At 29.7% G+C, this 17,857-nt stretch overlaps 1 protein-coding gene across 1 annotated transcript; it reads left to right on the top strand.

Moving 5' to 3' along the window:
* On the top strand, positions 10,122 to 15,535 carry LOC109354933 (probable purine permease 11). The gene is made up of 2 exons (XM_019597766.1): positions 10,122 to 10,312; positions 14,346 to 15,535. Exons 1-2 carry the CDS (start codon positions 10,306 to 10,308, stop codon positions 15,425 to 15,427), a joined length of 1,089 nt encoding a protein of 362 aa, XP_019453311.1. The 5' UTR covers positions 10,122 to 10,305; the 3' UTR covers positions 15,428 to 15,535.

The raw sequence follows: 17,857 nt of genomic DNA, 5'->3' as shown, positions 1-17,857 counted from the left end.
ATCTAGCATATATGAGACATGAAATAGTTTATGACATTTTGAGCATATATGGAAACTACTTGAAATAGTTTTCCACATACCAGCTTTCAAAAGTTACAGTCGATTTTTTAAATCGATCTTCCTGTACTGTACATCAAATAAGTAAGCTTTTTTACTGAATTAATAAACTGACCCATCAAAATAAACTATAAACTTAGCATACCATACACATAGTCACTATAATGATAATATTTATTTTCATCAACTTTGATAATATTTTTTTCTGTCCTAGGCATGGGAATAAGTTTTTATCCACTTATTTCAAAAACAACAGCAAGCAGCATGAAAGCTAAAAAGTTGAGTTGTTAGAGGATTAAATTAGGACGGTAATATATATGCATCAACATTGTAATGATTTATACACTGTCAATACATTATCTCTTATTCAAATATATTACTTTTATTTAAAAATCAGTGATGATTTAAAATGCAATAATGTTATAAAAAATTCTTACAATGTCGATGAATATATCTTTTTATCTTAAATTATTATATGTAATATTTATCAAATAAAAGTGTAACACTTGAAATGGTTGAACTTTTCATTAGGACCAAACGTGTTAAACTTTACCGAAATAGTCAGAACAAATTACCTTCAAATCACAAACTTTTGTTGGTTTTGTCCTTCTTGTTTGCCCATCAAGCCTGATGGCATTTTTATTGGACAATATGAGCCGTCTGTAGACATAATTTAAGGAAAAAAATAAAATAAATAAAATAAATTATGATGTAATATAATTTTTAATGTCTAAAAAGTTATAACATAATGAGATTCGTTCAACTTTATATAAAATATCAAAGTTTTTGTTATTTTTTCTTCAACTACTTTTTTTAATTTGTTTTATTTTATAATATGATTTTTTATTCAACAATGTCTGAGGGCCGCTTGCATGCCTGTTTTAAAACGGACATGACATGGAGTTTTGTCTTTAAGACATTGCAGGCATGTCTACACCAGTTTAAAATTTTCGAGCATTTACGGGGTGCACATCTGCTGTTGTTACCATAGCTTGCAACAATTATAAATGACACGAAATAATACTTACTGATTGAGTCACGACCAGGTCGCTCTTTTTAAGACGTTTCGTGGCACTGCCCAAAATGTGCAAGCATGCTATCAACCACGCCATCCCCAGGATAAAATAGTCCAGATCTTTATTATCGAATTTGTACTACATTGTAAGAACCAATCTCAAATACATCCACCACAATATGATTGTCAGTGTCAATTCTTGAAATTCGCATAATATGACTACTTGTGCCAATTCTTTACCCACAATCTGACTACTATTGTTAGTTCTCGAAATGCCCACAACATGGCTACCCGTGCCAATTCTTTTCCCACAATCTAACTACCAGTGTCAGTTCTTGAAATGCTCATAATTTGATTGTCTGTGCCAATTCTTAGTGTCACGAAAAAAAAGAGGGAGAAGTTTGCCGGAAATGCATCAGGGAAAAATATGTGGGAGAAAGAAAAAGTTGAATGAAAGTACATTCAACTTGGGGCGAGTTATAATGAAGGGATAATGCATTTATTTATAACATGAGATTTTTTACAAGTTCCTCACCTCTTCAATGTAAGACTTTAGAGTTTTTTAGATTTCACACCCAAAAGTCCACACTAATGGCTTTCAACAAACTAAGTTTCAACATCTGTTGTCCCATAAGTTGTGTCATTGTATATACCACTAGTCTGTGATTGATTGAAAAAAATATTTAAGTTAAAAAATTAAAAATTCAGTATTTTTTGACCAATTATAGCTAATGATATATGTAGTGGTACAATTTATGATACAACAGATATCTACCCATTTACGGGCATGGAAAAGTAGGTAGAGTGATCATTTTGTCATCTCTAATTCAAACCATAGGTATGATGATATTCACTATCGTTCAAATGAAGAGGATCAACATGAAGACCTTCCACTTGTGTAGAAAAAATAAATATAGTGTATGAGGCTCTCAATTAGTAGGCTCTACTTGAGTTTACTAGTCTTGAATTTCTTCACAATTTTAGATTTGGCTTTCAATGATTGTGGAGTATTCTTGTGGGGTGAAGCAAGGTAAAAATAACAATACTTGTACTAAGGTAAAAAAAATCATTATATCAAAACAAGAATGAGAGAACCTAAGATAACTTTAGTTCAATTGGTCAAACCAATGTTATTAATATCATACAGGTCATCAAACCGGTTAAGGTACTGATATAGTGGTACATTGGTTCAACATGTGGTTCACTAATTAAACCGTATATCGGTGAAGTTAGATATACATATATAATATATTAATATTAATGTTGAAAAATCAATAAAAACTAATAATTTTTCATTAAAAAATTAATTTTAAATAAAAATCTGACGGTATGACTGGTACAGTTCAATTGAAAACCATTCGTATGTTCGGTTTGGAACGGTATAATTATTGTACCATACCGGTATTGAGATCAATTTACTAGTTGAACCAGCCGACACGAACCGGTTTTTACAACACTGGGTTAAACAACTCTAGCAAAATTTCAAGAAATTAATTCACTCAAAAGCATAAGCTAATTGCACTCCAGAAATCTTCAAAACCATGCAATATTAAGTTTAGCTTTTTAAGAACCTTTCCAAGCTAAGATAAGCAGAATAAGTAATAACTAAAGGAAGTTGAATAGAACATCCGAAATAAAATAGAATGCATTCCATTAAACAAGTCTAGCTCTCAACATTGGGGAACAAAATAAGTTTCCTCAATTATGAGACCTTAGAACAACTTGGAATAACAATTATAGAATAAGAAGATAATTTAGAGGTCATCTAAAAAGTTGTCACATACATAAGATAAAAATGTGAGCAAAATCTTATGTTCCACAGTTTGTTTTACTTTATGTGTCATCATTTATGACTTATGATTGATCAGGAAAATATTTAAGAATTAAACTTTTAACTTAATAAATTTTTTCCAACTAATTATAATTGATCACACATGGAGTGACAATTGTAGAACAACATATGTGCTTGAATGATATTGCTTCATAGGGTCAATGAGAAAAGTCCTCACATAACCAAAGAGTTATGATTTTCTTCATTAATAGAGAGACAAATACTTCAAAAAACAAAGGGAAATACAATTTTCAATGACACATTTATTCCTTTGATTATAATGAAATTACATTTTTATCATTAAAAACAAGTGAAAAACATATCTTTATCTGTCCATTAATGGAGAGAACCCATGTTCTAAGTAATAAGACTACAATTGAGATTGAGAGAGCATAACACTATAGAGATGAGAACAGTAGAGAGTGATTTGTCTGTGACAGATGAGTGTTTCAAATTGAAAGAACAACTATGTACTCAGAACGTTTGACCTCAACGTTTCTAATGTGAATATAAAATATTTGTCTGTAATTGTTAAAAATGACTGAATGAGGAATGTTTCTTTAGTTTTATATTCATTTCTTTATCAATAAGGCGTTGATTTAGTAGTATATTAATAGATTAGTTGTACATTCGTACATGTGATAAAATATTTTGCATGAATTTATTTAAACAATATAAAGTAATTTGTAAAATAAAAAGTATTGATAATCACCTCATGAAAGATAATTTTTATGTATTTGAATGATGAATTAGAGTTGTGATCGAATAACATGGCCTAGAACCTCTGGTATTAAATAACTTTTTAAATAACATGGCCTAGAACCTCTGGTATTAAATAACTTTTTAAATAACATGCGGTAGACCCTCTTGAATGAATAACATGGTCTAACCTCATCAATAACTTGTTAATTTACAAATTTCCTAATCCAACACACTCTAAATTAGTTAGTAAGTAAATATTCCTTTACTTTATTAATCATTATTGCATTCTTCGTATCTTATTTTCACCATTTTGTTCAAAGCCGATAAAAATAATAATTTATTTTGTGATATAAAAAACATCTAAGTCTTACATCTCATAATATATTGAGAGCTACAACTCAACTTTATCAATAATACATTATTCATTACTCATTTCAATCTCTCACGGATGTTAAATTAAACATCAATATAAATAAATAAGAAAGCAAAAAATACCTCAACCTATTAATTTACTATCTTTCCATTAACTGTTTGATTTATTATTAATTGATCACTTGCAATTAATAGATGACACAAATCTTGTTTTCCAGAATATGTATATATGATTAGATAGGGAAGTACATAGATAGAAGCAGAGAAAAAATAAAATGTCAGTATTTGGATTTAATAACAATTTGCTTATTAGAACAATTACATAATCCAAGTATCTCAATTGACTTATACAAAAAAAAAATTATACTTAACTAAGTTTTTCGTTTGAAAAGTCATATGTTCTTAATGAATTAGTTTCAATTTCAAATTATAATTTTTTCAATCACATAAAGAACGTGAAAATCTAACCTGCAAGGATTGTTAAAAAATCGATTGTCACTAAAAGAATTTATTTAACGAAATAAATTTATCTAGCTAAAATATAAGTGGATGTAATTAAAGTGGTTAAAGTTATTGGGGAAAGACATTCTTGGAATCCATCATGTTTATTTTTCTAATTCCATGAAGAACGATGATTGTTGATCTACAACGAATATAAAACGAATTAATGAATAATATAGGCAAACAAGGTTGAGCATTGCTTAACATAAGGTTGAGCATTGCCTAAATTAACAAATTGATGACTATACTATTAACATTGCAATATTAGAATCAAATCTAAACTCTAAAAAAAATATCCACAATGAGCATTGCCTAAATTAAGGAATCATAAATAATTCAAACAAAATATAAATTAAATATGTGTTATAATACATACAAATTTGTATATCATGATTGTTTTTAATAGAATGAACGTAGAAGAATCAATTTCATTATTATAATTAAATTAAATCAAAGATATGACTATTTTTAAGCCAAAGTTATTGTTTTTTCTCTATTAGGGTCATGATACATTGTGATTTTTTTTAGAGGCTTTATTTTAAAAAAATGACGTTTAAAAGATTGAAGTTTCATTTCTATTATTTAGAAGAATATTATTCTCAATAAATACAATATTATTATCTTTATCACAATTCAATTATTCAATAACTTCAATAAAAATAATAATATTACTATGTTTATTTTAGATTGAGGCTCATTATGTTTTATACGATAGATTTGATATTTTTAATATTATAAATATGAATATTTAAAATTAATTTTAATATCAATAATGTTAATAAATCAACTGTTACATGTGGAAGTTGTTATTGTTGTTTACATATTTTTCCTAATATAATTTGTAACTTTTATAATAAATATATTTGACTTAATATTTTCATTATTTAAATTTAGTTTATTAATTTACGATATTGAAGTTCTATTTCTATTATTCAGAATACATATTTGTTATGGAGTTATACATAGTTTTTATTAGTTATTTTAGAATTAAACAAAAAAATGGTTAGAAATTTATTTTTATAATTAGCATTGCGTAAAATTAAGGAATTAGAAATAACCTTGATTGAAATTGTATTAATACTTGAATTAGTCATTTTCGTAAGGTTACAATTCGTGTAATTCAAGTTTTTTAGAAATATAGTTAATTTTGGTTTTGTTCCACTGATTTATATTATCATAATTAGTTGTATCATTGATTAGTGCACATGTGTCATGCTAGATACATATTTTAGGATTAGATCCTAAAATTTGATATATAAGGACAAAAATAAACAACTAATAGTGATATATCAAAATACAATATGTTTTAGGTTTTGATAGTACACTCCAATTGCAAAGAATAACTATATTTCCAACGTTCCATATCTTAGTAAATACTTCTCTATATGGAGCCGATGCGTTTGTTAGTAGTAAATAGAATGATTTGTTTGTTTGATACTTATGATGAAACATTTGCACCCATAACTTGTGACTATCATCATCATGGATCAAATTCCAAGTAAACTTATTGTGAAGAAAAATATTATACCTATTATTATTATTTGAATCTAAAATAATTATAACCAAATAAAATTCAAAAATAGTTACTACTGTTACTATTTTTAGTAACTACTCACAAATATTATTATTAATATTCTTTTTATGTTATATTTCTTATTGTTACTATTTTAATACTGGAATAATAACATTGCAATATTAGACTCAAATCTAAACTTTAAACAAAATATATTCAAAATGAACATCGTCTAAAATTAAGGAATACATATTTGTTATGAGTTATAGATATTTCTTATTACTTATTTTAGAATTAAACAATAAATAAATATAAATTTATATTTATAATGAACATTGTCTAAAATTAAAGAATCAGAAATAATCTCGATTGAATTTGTATTTGTATTTGAATTAATCATTTTCCTAAAGTTACTATTCTATCTTTAGGTGTAAAATATTGAATCATTTCTTAGCTAAAAATATAGTTGGTCACTTTCAAAACTAATAGAGGAAAATTTAAAATCACACATATATACTAAAATTTATAAATTATGTTGGTTACAATTTTCATGTTACAGTTCAGTTTTTAAAATTCTAATGTTATGAAATTATATTATTACACGGTTATAATTCTAATGTTATAATGACTAAACTTTAATGTTATAACACAATGTATTAACCCTCACTTAACTCAATGTACCATAAGGTTAACCAACAAAGTACAATAGCTCAAAAAAACTAAATCTATGAGAAATAAAGCAAAAAATACTAATCTAGCTAGGAGAGCCGTATGGTTAAAGGGTCACAATAAACTTTTCACATAACAAATGTACTTGATGTCTGCAATGAATTTTCTAGTCAAAGTTGAAAGTCTTAAATACAATGGAATAAAATGTTAAATTGTCCAATAAATAATATAATCTTAACTAAATCTACCAATCTATACACATCATAATTGGAATAAAAAATATACTCTTAAATAAATCTATACATTTCCTTATGTCCAGGTTTATGTGGTATTTGCACATACCAAATTTCTATGATCCTAACTGTAATCTTCCAAAGGTGTTTGGCCTCGTTCAAATCCTTGATCATGTCAAAGGGGCAAGATATTGACATGATACTGATTTATAAAAAATTCTCTCAAACTCATAAATAAATCAATGATCATAAATATAAATAGGCAAAATGAACAATATATGTAATGATAAAAGTTTATATTTTTGATGAACAACATAATTCGAAATCAACAGAGAGCACACATATGATAATGACACATTAATTTTTTGGTTTCCCACAAGTATCCTCGCACTGAATGACACATTAATTAAAACAACATAAGATGTTGTATTCATAGTGTATTCATAGTATATAATGATGTAGCTAGGAGAGAATCAAGAGTTAATACAAACACTAAAAATTAGTAGAGTTAATACAAACATCAACATTTATAAACAAAATACTAATGAGATATTATCAAAAGAGTGTATAAGTGATATACAGAGAATCAAGCATATAAGTCAAAAGAAACAAAAGTAAGGCCACATAAAAATGATGAAGAAACTTGTTATATCTAAAAGTGTAGATACACAACAAAAGGTAAAGGCTTACTTCACAGGAAAAATATCGAAAGCAATAGAGAACAAACACATGAAAACGACACATTAGTTAAAACAACATAATGATGTTGTATGCGAATAATTCAATGATGAAATTTATGTATCAAAAAGTGCTCAATAGTCATACATGCAAAAGTTGAGATATAAAAAATGTTTTGTTAAGGATAATGTCGATGGAATAATGATAAAATAAATGAATGTAAATGTCGTTATAGAGATTAATAATAATGAGATAAAAAAATATCATCTAAGAAATCTCAAAAGTCATAGATGCAAAATCTGGAATGTAAAGTAGTCATAAGAAGTATCATTTTCAATAACAAAGAAATGTGAAAATGATTATGAATATCAATAGTCATACATGGAAGAGTTAGAATGTAAAATATCATTTTTTAAGGATAATATCAATAGAATTAACATTTCACTTAATAACCATCCACATTGTTTTCACGGAAATGATTTTCATAATCAAAGTTTACAAAGATCTAATTTTTTCAATAAAAATGACATTACCGTAAAATATATACTTTAAAGTTGTGAGTTGATTTTACAACACCTTATGTTGTCTAACAATACAGCTTGAAGGCATGATTATTATCTAACTAAAGTAATCTTTTACGAAAGCATTTTCAAGTGGAATAAAAACAAAAACATGATAAAATTGCCAAATATATAACCAAATTATTGAAGGAAATATGACTTAGCTAGTTTGTCCAATCATAAAGCCCATATAATGCCCTTCTTATCCTCTAGCTTCTTTGTTTTATCACCTATTTACATTGTTATCAAAAGAATCCAACATCTCAAACCATATCCAAAAAGTAAGTATAATAACATAAAAACACTAGCAGAATGATCAATTTATTAACCTTGTGGCTGCTAAATGCAATACTAAAAACCTACCACCATCAAGTATTTTCTCTTACTAGATGATTCAGTCATACTTATATCTTCCGGAACAGGATAATCATTTTGTATAGACTCCTGAGCTATCTAGAAGCAACCAATTATATCTCTAACATTGAAATAGTCTTATCTAAAGTTCTATAATCCATGCATTCTCCTAAAGTTTAACATGCAAAATAGTAAAAATAATTAGCCTTACAAATGAATCACATAAAACTTACTCCATGAAACTATGACTCTTGAAAGCTTCTCTATAGATGTCTTTATTTTTGTGCTTCATTTCCATCTCTTGTAACTGGAAAAAACTCAATCCAACATCAGGTTAAAATCCATTTCTTTAACCATAGAAACATATTGCAATTGGGTAATTAAGAAGCAGATGTAAATCTCATTATGGTTCCTAATCATTTGAAATATTTGGCATACTAGAAACAAAAGACTGTTCGACAATATTAGTAATAGAGTTAATTTATTTGAACTCAAACCACAATATACAATGTACATGTTTGTGTAAACCAATTTGCTTGTGTCAATTTCTTTAAGTTCTTTCTAAACTATTTAGGATTGAAATACCTCTTATTTTCCTATCTTTATATTTTTATCAATAAATTTGTTGCTCATTCCCCATAGAAAAATAAACGGTATATATATCACACCAGATTTGTGTAATTTAATTATGTTTAGATTCACTTCCTTTTTACACATTGTACTATGAATAAAATTGTACATTGTTAGATTAATGTTCACTACTCCTGCTATTCAGAAACCTGTTTTTAGATTAGTGTTCAACCATTTTCAAAAACACCAAATCTTGAAATGAAATACTCAATAGATACAATCTGCTTATCATATTGTGATCTAGAGTCATATTCCCTAAGATGATAACAATATAATATGAGGTTTCAAAATGAAATCAAAGTGTTAGCATCCAACAACATAGAGATACTCACACAAAGATTTCTCCCGTTAATCACAATCTTAAATTTTCAGGATCTTATTTAACATAAGAAATATTAAACGCATATAAAGCTTAAACCACAACCATCCAGACATTTCATCAAACACCTTAGGATCATTAACATAAAAATACAAGATGTAAAAATACATTGGGGCAACATTTGCTACAGCCATGCTTGTTATGTCGACCATTCCTACACTGAATGTATGTGATGATTCAATATACATAGTACAAAAATGGGATAGACAGAAAATCACACAAAACAAAATCGTGAAGTAAACATACATTGAATAAAAATATAAATATCTGAGAAATTGGGAGTGAATTAAAATACATGAAAGGAAAGAATGGAAGAGGATGACATGACAAAAAAATCCAGACAAAATGATAGTCATACATTTGTTAGGAGTGACAACTACAAACTTCGAAAGAGATTAACTTCTTATAAAAAATGAGAAAGAATATATTTGATAGTACCAAAAAAATTTTATTTCTTTATTTTGATTGACTTACATGGTTTTGGAAAAAAAAAAAGAATTTGATGATCCGAAAATATAACAAATTCCTACCTTTGTGGACTTTTTACTTTATTCCCAAATGTATTTAAAAAGTTATTTTCTTTCCTTTATTATTATGCTATATAAATCAAAAAGTGACAGTGCATTGTGTGCACGTACAACCGCACTGAACTCGATAATTTGGGTTTGTTATTATCTTTCAACGCTGTGAATCCAATTCGATACATGCATATGCTTTAAATATTCCTCTCTCTAACCACTCTTTGTTAATATCAATACCTTCTTCAAACCCTTTCTCACTGGAAGAACAAATAGTTCCGTTTCTTCATAACATGGCTGGTACCTCTCTCTCCCTTTCTTTTCTTTCTCATTTATTTGAATTTCCAAATTCCAATACTTGTTTATGATTTTGTATTTTGTTTTAGCTTTTGATTTTTAATTTTTAACAAAACTCCCATATTCTGTCATGTTTGTGCATAAACACACAAACATGAAAAAATATGGGGTTTTATGTACTTTGAACACATGTATAGGAGTCCGATAAAAGACTCTGATACGAGAGTAGATGTAACCGAGGTTTACTTACTTATGTGGTTTATACGAAATAATTACGAAAGACTTAGAGATCATTGCTTTGTCAGATGATAAAACATTATGGGTGTTGTAGCCGACTCTATCTAGTGAGAGTAAGGCTCCATTGTTGTTGTAGCAGCTATTACTACCTCTTACTTATATAGGTTTTGATGATACTTTTTATAAAATACTTTAGATGGATACTTTATTAGTTTTTTCCCACTTGTCCATATTAAGAGCTTTGACCATCTATACTTCTTTTGTTCCTGTCATGAAGTCTGAACTAATGAGCAATATTAAATGAGGATAAGATTATAATCTTATTATATTTTTTTTAAAAATCAAGAAAATTATGTATGATTTAGTTGAAAGTGTCTTATAATAAGGAGGGGAGGACTATTTAGTTATTTATATTTTTTTATATCTAGTCCGAGGGATAGTCTCTACACAACAATAATGTTGCTAACCAAGAGGTCATGTGTTCGAGTTTTGAAAACTGACACTCTATTTGTGGGGTTAGGTTGCATACTTTTATTATTACACCACGAGGCAAGAGCCTTGTGCATATGGTTGTTATTTCGTATCGTTTTATCTTTAGCTATTTGTTTATTTAATTGATTCTATCTGTAATTTAGAATATGGCTGTTGATGCTTTGTATATTCATTGTTTTATTTCACCAGGAATGCTTTGTGTTACAAATTGTTGTTCTTTGTCTTACTTTAGTACACTGCTACACTTATTCTTACCATTCAGTTTGTGTAATCTTTTTAATTTTAATTAAATGGGTTTATACAAGCCAAAACTAATGTTCAGGTTATTCTTATCTTTCTTACTTATTAGTGTCTTAGTTTAATCTTATAACTGTTAAACTTTGAAGAGAGGAAGGAGATGAGATTTAAGATAATGTCTCTTCACCAAACTACATTGTATTGGAGTCAGTACTACCAAATATCTATCCTGGTCCCATTTGCTCTGCAACCATTTCTGCGGAGTGTCTGGAACATTCTGAGTCATATTTGGGGAATGGAATTTGTTCTTTAGTGTGGAAGAGGTTGGTCGGAAACTGAATCTCCTTGTTGAATCTAGGGAAGGGACTTCGACACTCAAGTCAGTATATGGTGTATGCTTTTAGAGAGAGAAAATAGAGTGAGAGTAAGTGTATCTTCCTTATGGGTGACTCCTTCTACTTATAGGGAGGTACACTCTAAGATATGTGCTTCCATCCTTACGAGTGGTGTTGCTTTATCCTTTCTCAAACTGACATTGTTGTAGATATCGTCTACCTCTGTCTCGTGGATAATTCGATCCTCTACTGCTCAGGCGGTACAACCTGGCCTTTGGCATGTGAGAAGGTTTTCCTGCGTTGTAGGTGTTGACTTGGCCATGTCCTGTCAATGTTGTCCAGTCCTGACACTGAGATGGAACAAGTGCTCTCAGTCTAGTGGCATGACTGTAGGTGGACGTGGTTTAGACTCAAGTCCCTTATTATAGGCGGTTGTTATGAGTTTGGGCAGGATGTTGAGATAATTTGATTTTGTTTGAGTTGTGTTGTGTTGTCCAGTCATTTCACGAGTTCGTGTTCTTCACGGGCATTGCTGTGGAAATTGAATTGCTACAGCCAGGGAAAATTGACGTGGAAATCGAATAAAAACGCTTACAGGAATTGACGTGGCGGGGGAATTGAATTGCTGTGGCAGGGAGAAGAAGTTGAATGACAATCATTGATGGATGCTTGCATCAGAAGCACGAAACTGAGGTGCCAGAAATATTGTACAAGAACGATAAGATACAACACAAGTTCCTTTAGCATGTGTTTGGATAAAGATTTTAAAATCCCAAGAATAAAAACAGAAAGGAAGCATATCAATTCACTCAAAGGTCAGGAGCATGGGAGGTGGAGTGAGAAAAGAGTGTTATAAATTTATAATTATAGGTTGATGGTGGATTTCAATATTCCACCTCGTAATGTGGCATTTCAAATACATCTTTCAAGGTTAAAGAATAGCTGACTAAATTCCTAAGATATTTTAAAATCCTTTGACCAGAATCAGGATATATAGAAAAACATGTTAAATACCCTTACCAGTTATATTCCCCGGAAAATAACCCATCCAAACACACACTTAAGTCGTAGGGGGCAATCAGAGAAAGCAAGGTACCAATTCTGATTGATTGCAGAGCTTCGTATAGCTTTATACATACCGAGTTGGTTTAGGAAATACATCTTCACATATTGAAATCCCCTACCTACTGTGGCATGAAATTCGAAGGCCCACCTGGGATTGGCTAGCACGTTTAGAGGACATCAGGGCTAACTTTAGGAAATTGACCCTCCAGTTAGCCATAAGAGCAACGGTTACACAGCTGCAAAGAGGACTTGCTGAACTTGAATCTTCAATTGCTGGTTGCAGTAAAGATGTGTGCAGCACCTTAGTTGTAGGAGCCAGCTTCAAGACATAGGGTCTACACTAGGAAAAATAGGAGTTAGAGTAGGAGTTTAGCCCTGATCTATTGACGACAGAAATAACAGAACAGCTGGAGTTAGTGACTTGGCAGCTACAATAAATTAAAGAAATTTTTAGAGATATAAAGAGAGGACATCAATTGCATTGGAACTGAGAGGAATGACATGATTGAACTAGGCCTCTTGAATACCTGGATACCAACACCATTTCTGTATTCTTCATCCTTGATCTCTTTTTGTGCATCACAGTGGTCCAGAACTAGGGATTAAGGGGTTCAACTCAATAAGGTTCCTATTTTTGTTACTTTCTTCTGGCCCAGTTCTATCATATACATTTGAAACAAAAAAGAATGAAAGAAAATCGATAAAGGTTATACTCCTATGTATATGCTTCACTAGGCTGCAATGTGTTTGATGGGATAATTGTGACTGAGGAAGATATAATACTGCAGGACCCAACTGTGTCATCCAAACTTGCAATTAAGATATACTTGTCACTGTCTACCTCTGGGAAGATATCTTGTCTTCCGTTGGAAGTTAACCTCCACAAATTTGCGTGATTGAATATGAAAATTGAAATGTTAAAGGAACCCAACAAAAATAATGGAGTTAGAAATTAATTTACTTTTAGCATTTAAGCTGTGTTGAGAAAATTTCTTCATTGGCTATTTTGGAAACTAAGTCCATTAGAATACCAAATAATGGTTAAAAATATGCAGATATGGAGCCTTTTTGTATTCTATACCTCCCCTATAATCCATTTTGAGGTGTGGAAAATAGCAGCAATAAACCTTTCAAGGAAGTGAACTTTGTGTTGGAAGTTCATCATTTTGTAATAGCATATCATAAAACTTCAATTAAGTTGCAGTATAAAATATGGTTATATACAGCTGTGACTATATGTTTCTTTTTTATTGTGTAACTGCTATTCAGAAATTGATTTGTGTTCAAGTATGTGCATTCCTTTTAGTTACCAATAGAGAAAAGTCTGATTTGTACACAAGAGTTTGGTATATGAACCTTTCATGTCACAACCAGATGCTTTCATATGTTTTTGCGTGTTTACGAGTCTGGACATAGTGCATTTCAATTGTTTGTCCATTATCTTACCTTTCCATCTTACACACATCTAATACCATTCACCTTTCTTTCATTTGAATCAACATTGATATACCTATAATCAAATACTAAATAAAGTGAAGAAGCTTTAGTTATGCACTTATGTATTGGGTTTAAATGCTTATATTTGTTTTCTTTCTTTTCCATTGCTCCTATGGTTATTTTTCAACTAAAAAAAGAAGACACTAAAATTTTAATGTTGCTCCTGACTACAGATAACGAAGAACCGGTTCCTACAGATATAACAATTTCTGCAATACCATTTACTAAGTATGAGCGCTGGCAATGGTGGTTTTTGGTGGCACTCTGCATAGTCTTGCTTATTGTGGGCCAATCAGGTGCAGTTATCCTTGGTAGATTTTATTATGATCAGGGTGGAAATAGTACATGGATGGCTACTTTAGTCCAAACTGTTGCCTTCCCACTCTTGTACATTCCATTCTTTTTTATTCCGTCACCTCCCGAGGCTTCTACTTCTTCTGCTCCACCGTCCATAAAAGTTATTGCATCGATATATTTTGCTCTGGGACTCTTACTTGCCGCTAACAACATGATGTATTCTGTTGGACTCTTATACCTCTCTGCTTCAACCTATTCACTGATTTGTGCATCCCAACTAGCTTTTAATGCGGTGTTCTCGTATTTCATCAATTCAGAAAAGTTCTCTGCTTTCATTATAAATTCGGCAGTGATTGTCACTTTTTCTTCTGCACTCCTTGCTGTTAATGACGACTCTGGAGGACCATCTGCTGTCTCCGAGGGTAAACACATTATCGGTGTCCTCTGTACTGTCGGAGCTTCTGCAGTTTATTCCCTTTTGCTTTCCCTCATGCAACTGACCTTTCAAAAGGTTCTGAAAAAGGAAACATTCTCTGTTGTCTTGGAAATGCAAATCTACACGTCACTCGTGGCCACTTGTGCTTGCGTCATAGGCCTATTCGCGAGCGGGGAATGGCATACTCTGCACGGAGAAATGAGCGGTTTCCGGAAGGGAGGACTTGCTTATGTAATGACTTTGGTTTGGACAGCAGTAGCTTGGCAGTTAACTTCTGTTGCTGTTGTTGGCCTGATTTTCTTGGTATCTGCTCTCTACTCAAATGTTATCAGTACTGTGGCTTTGGCTGTGACACCTATTGCTGCTCTTATAGTTTTTCATGATAAGATGAATGGTGTGAAGATAATATCTATGCTTTTGGCTCTGTGGGGATTTTCCTCATACATCTATCAGAATTATCTTGATGATTTAAAAGCAAGGAGTATTGCAGCTTCTAAAACACACAATGATTCTTCTTGTTGAAAATTTTCTGGCTTTGAAATTGTTAGTGCAGTTTTGCTCATTTCTCTATGAATCTTGTCAGAACTTGAGTTAATATTGGTAATAAGGTTCTTGGGCATAAGGGAATGATCTAAATGTGTGTATTCTTACATTGGAAAATGATATATTTAACCTATGGAGAACACTGGACTTAATGAAGATCTAAGTCTAAGGGTACCAATTAGTAAAACAATGTTGTATTTAGAAGATTCCTCTTGCCTAACTAAAATTTGTGTGCAGTATATTTGATTTGTGTTATTTTGTTTAATTTATATGAAATTGATTGTTAGAAAATGACATTATACTTAGTGATGTTAATGATGTGGGGCAGATGTGGGTCGTATTTAGTATTTACATGTACTTATTTTATGTCATAGATTTTTAAGTTTAATTATATATTGACATGTTTTGTAATAATTAATAGAGTAAATTATACTGATACTCTCTGAGATTTTGTGAAATTACACAAACCACCCCTCGCTTTTCTACACCTACAGAAACTTCCCCTAGTTTTTATACTTTCGTTATTATAGTGACCACCCCGCATAAGAAATAAGTGTAATATTTTAAACAAAAAAATGTGATAAATGCAATTAAGTTAAACAAAACATGATATATTGTGTAGACAAGTCCAAATAATATACAAATCAATGTATCTTTATGTTATTTCACTAACACTCAAGGAGTATCAATTTAATTTACTATAATTAATACATTATAAATAATTATTATATGAATAATAAAATATATGTTTGGTAAATTTGTTAGTGTAGTTCAACTACAAAAAAATCATTATAAAATATTAAGAAAATAAATTATAGATAACATATGTAATTAGACTTAGGAAAAATATTATATACTCATTTTTAAATATTTGTGTGGGTATATGGGGATAATTATTTTTGTTGGTCTGGTCTGTCTCATTGATACAAAATTGAGATAGATTACAATAACAAAAATAAAGTGGGAGCTACATTTTCTCTTCAAAGATATGTATTATCATTTCATATACTCTTTATTTCATTGACTAGAAAAATAAAACAAAAATTATATATATATTAACTATATTTTTTTTTTACTTATAGAAATGAAAAGGTATATTAAATGGTAGACATTTTAGGATTGAAGATATGTCCGAATAAAGTGGAGGGTTATTTGGGTTAAAAGAACTATTGCCTAGGTTTGATAACAGACTATATTTTTTAAAAGAATTATTGCTTAAGTTTGATAATAGAACATTTTTTATCTACTACCCGAAAGACAAAACAAAAATATATCTATATACAAGTGAGGCATAATATCAAATATCAGACTAAATTATAGCTGAGATTATACGAGTTTTATTGATGTTATATAAATCATTTATTTTTCTTTTATACTTATACACATTACCTCTAATTTACCTATATGTATTATATGTATTATGTTGATTACCTATATATATTATGAGTATAATTTTAAATTGAGTATAATATTTACGCAATGTCAATGTAAAAATTTATACAAAATCATTATATCATCCAACATTCGTTTATATTATTTTTGAAGAGTCAACAAAGATTAAATATGAAAGGTAGAAGATGTAATAATAATGTATAGAACTCATATATTATTAATGTATATATTTTTTCTTTTAAGTTAAACTTTAATAGATGTTGATGGAATTTACTCTTAATTAAGCAACAACTTCTTAGAATTATACATTTTATAACGAACAAAAATAAGTTTATTTTTTGTTTTTTGCAATTTAATATGTTTTTTACTTCTCTTTGTAATGCATGTCACTCATCTTATAGGAAATGGTGATGAGATAAGTTTTTTTTTTTTATTTCCCACAGGTATCCTCGCACTGGAGGCAATCCTGTCCGAGCCGGGCACATCCACAGGTAAGTGGGGCTAACTCTCCCAACGAGCATTTTTTCCATCCACAAGACTCGAACCCGGGTTCTTGCTTAAGGGGAATCAAGCATGTACCACTTGAACCAACGCCCGTTGGTAGATAAGTTTTAAAACATACTACATTGTTAAGTATAACAATGATTATTTCTTACAACTTAACTAACAAACTAGAATTCAACTTTGTTGGATCAACCACAATTGTTATCTCTCCCTTTTATTGCTCCCTTAAATAATTTCAAGATGTATTAATCATACCAAGTAACAAATATTTGAATAATAAGATGAATTAATCCTACACAATTCTAACATATTTATAATATTATCAATTTTTATATAAAATACAATTTTTCTATCTTTAGTTGTATTCAATAATTCTTAAAATAATGATAATAAAATAATAATTTATGTACTATTATTTTGATTAAATCATTATTGGTTATAGCCTTATATGATAGACTTTGTTTAATCCACATAAAATTTATACAATATATGATATTCATGGAGTTAAATTCA

Source organism: Lupinus angustifolius, chromosome LG08, assembly GCF_001865875.1.
Source record: "Lupinus angustifolius cultivar Tanjil chromosome LG08, LupAngTanjil_v1.0, whole genome shotgun sequence".
In the NCBI taxonomy this organism is placed as follows: domain Eukaryota; kingdom Viridiplantae; phylum Streptophyta; class Magnoliopsida; order Fabales; family Fabaceae; genus Lupinus; species Lupinus angustifolius.
Note: the sequence above shows the minus strand (reverse complement) of the source record. Positions and strands in the feature narration are given on the sequence as shown.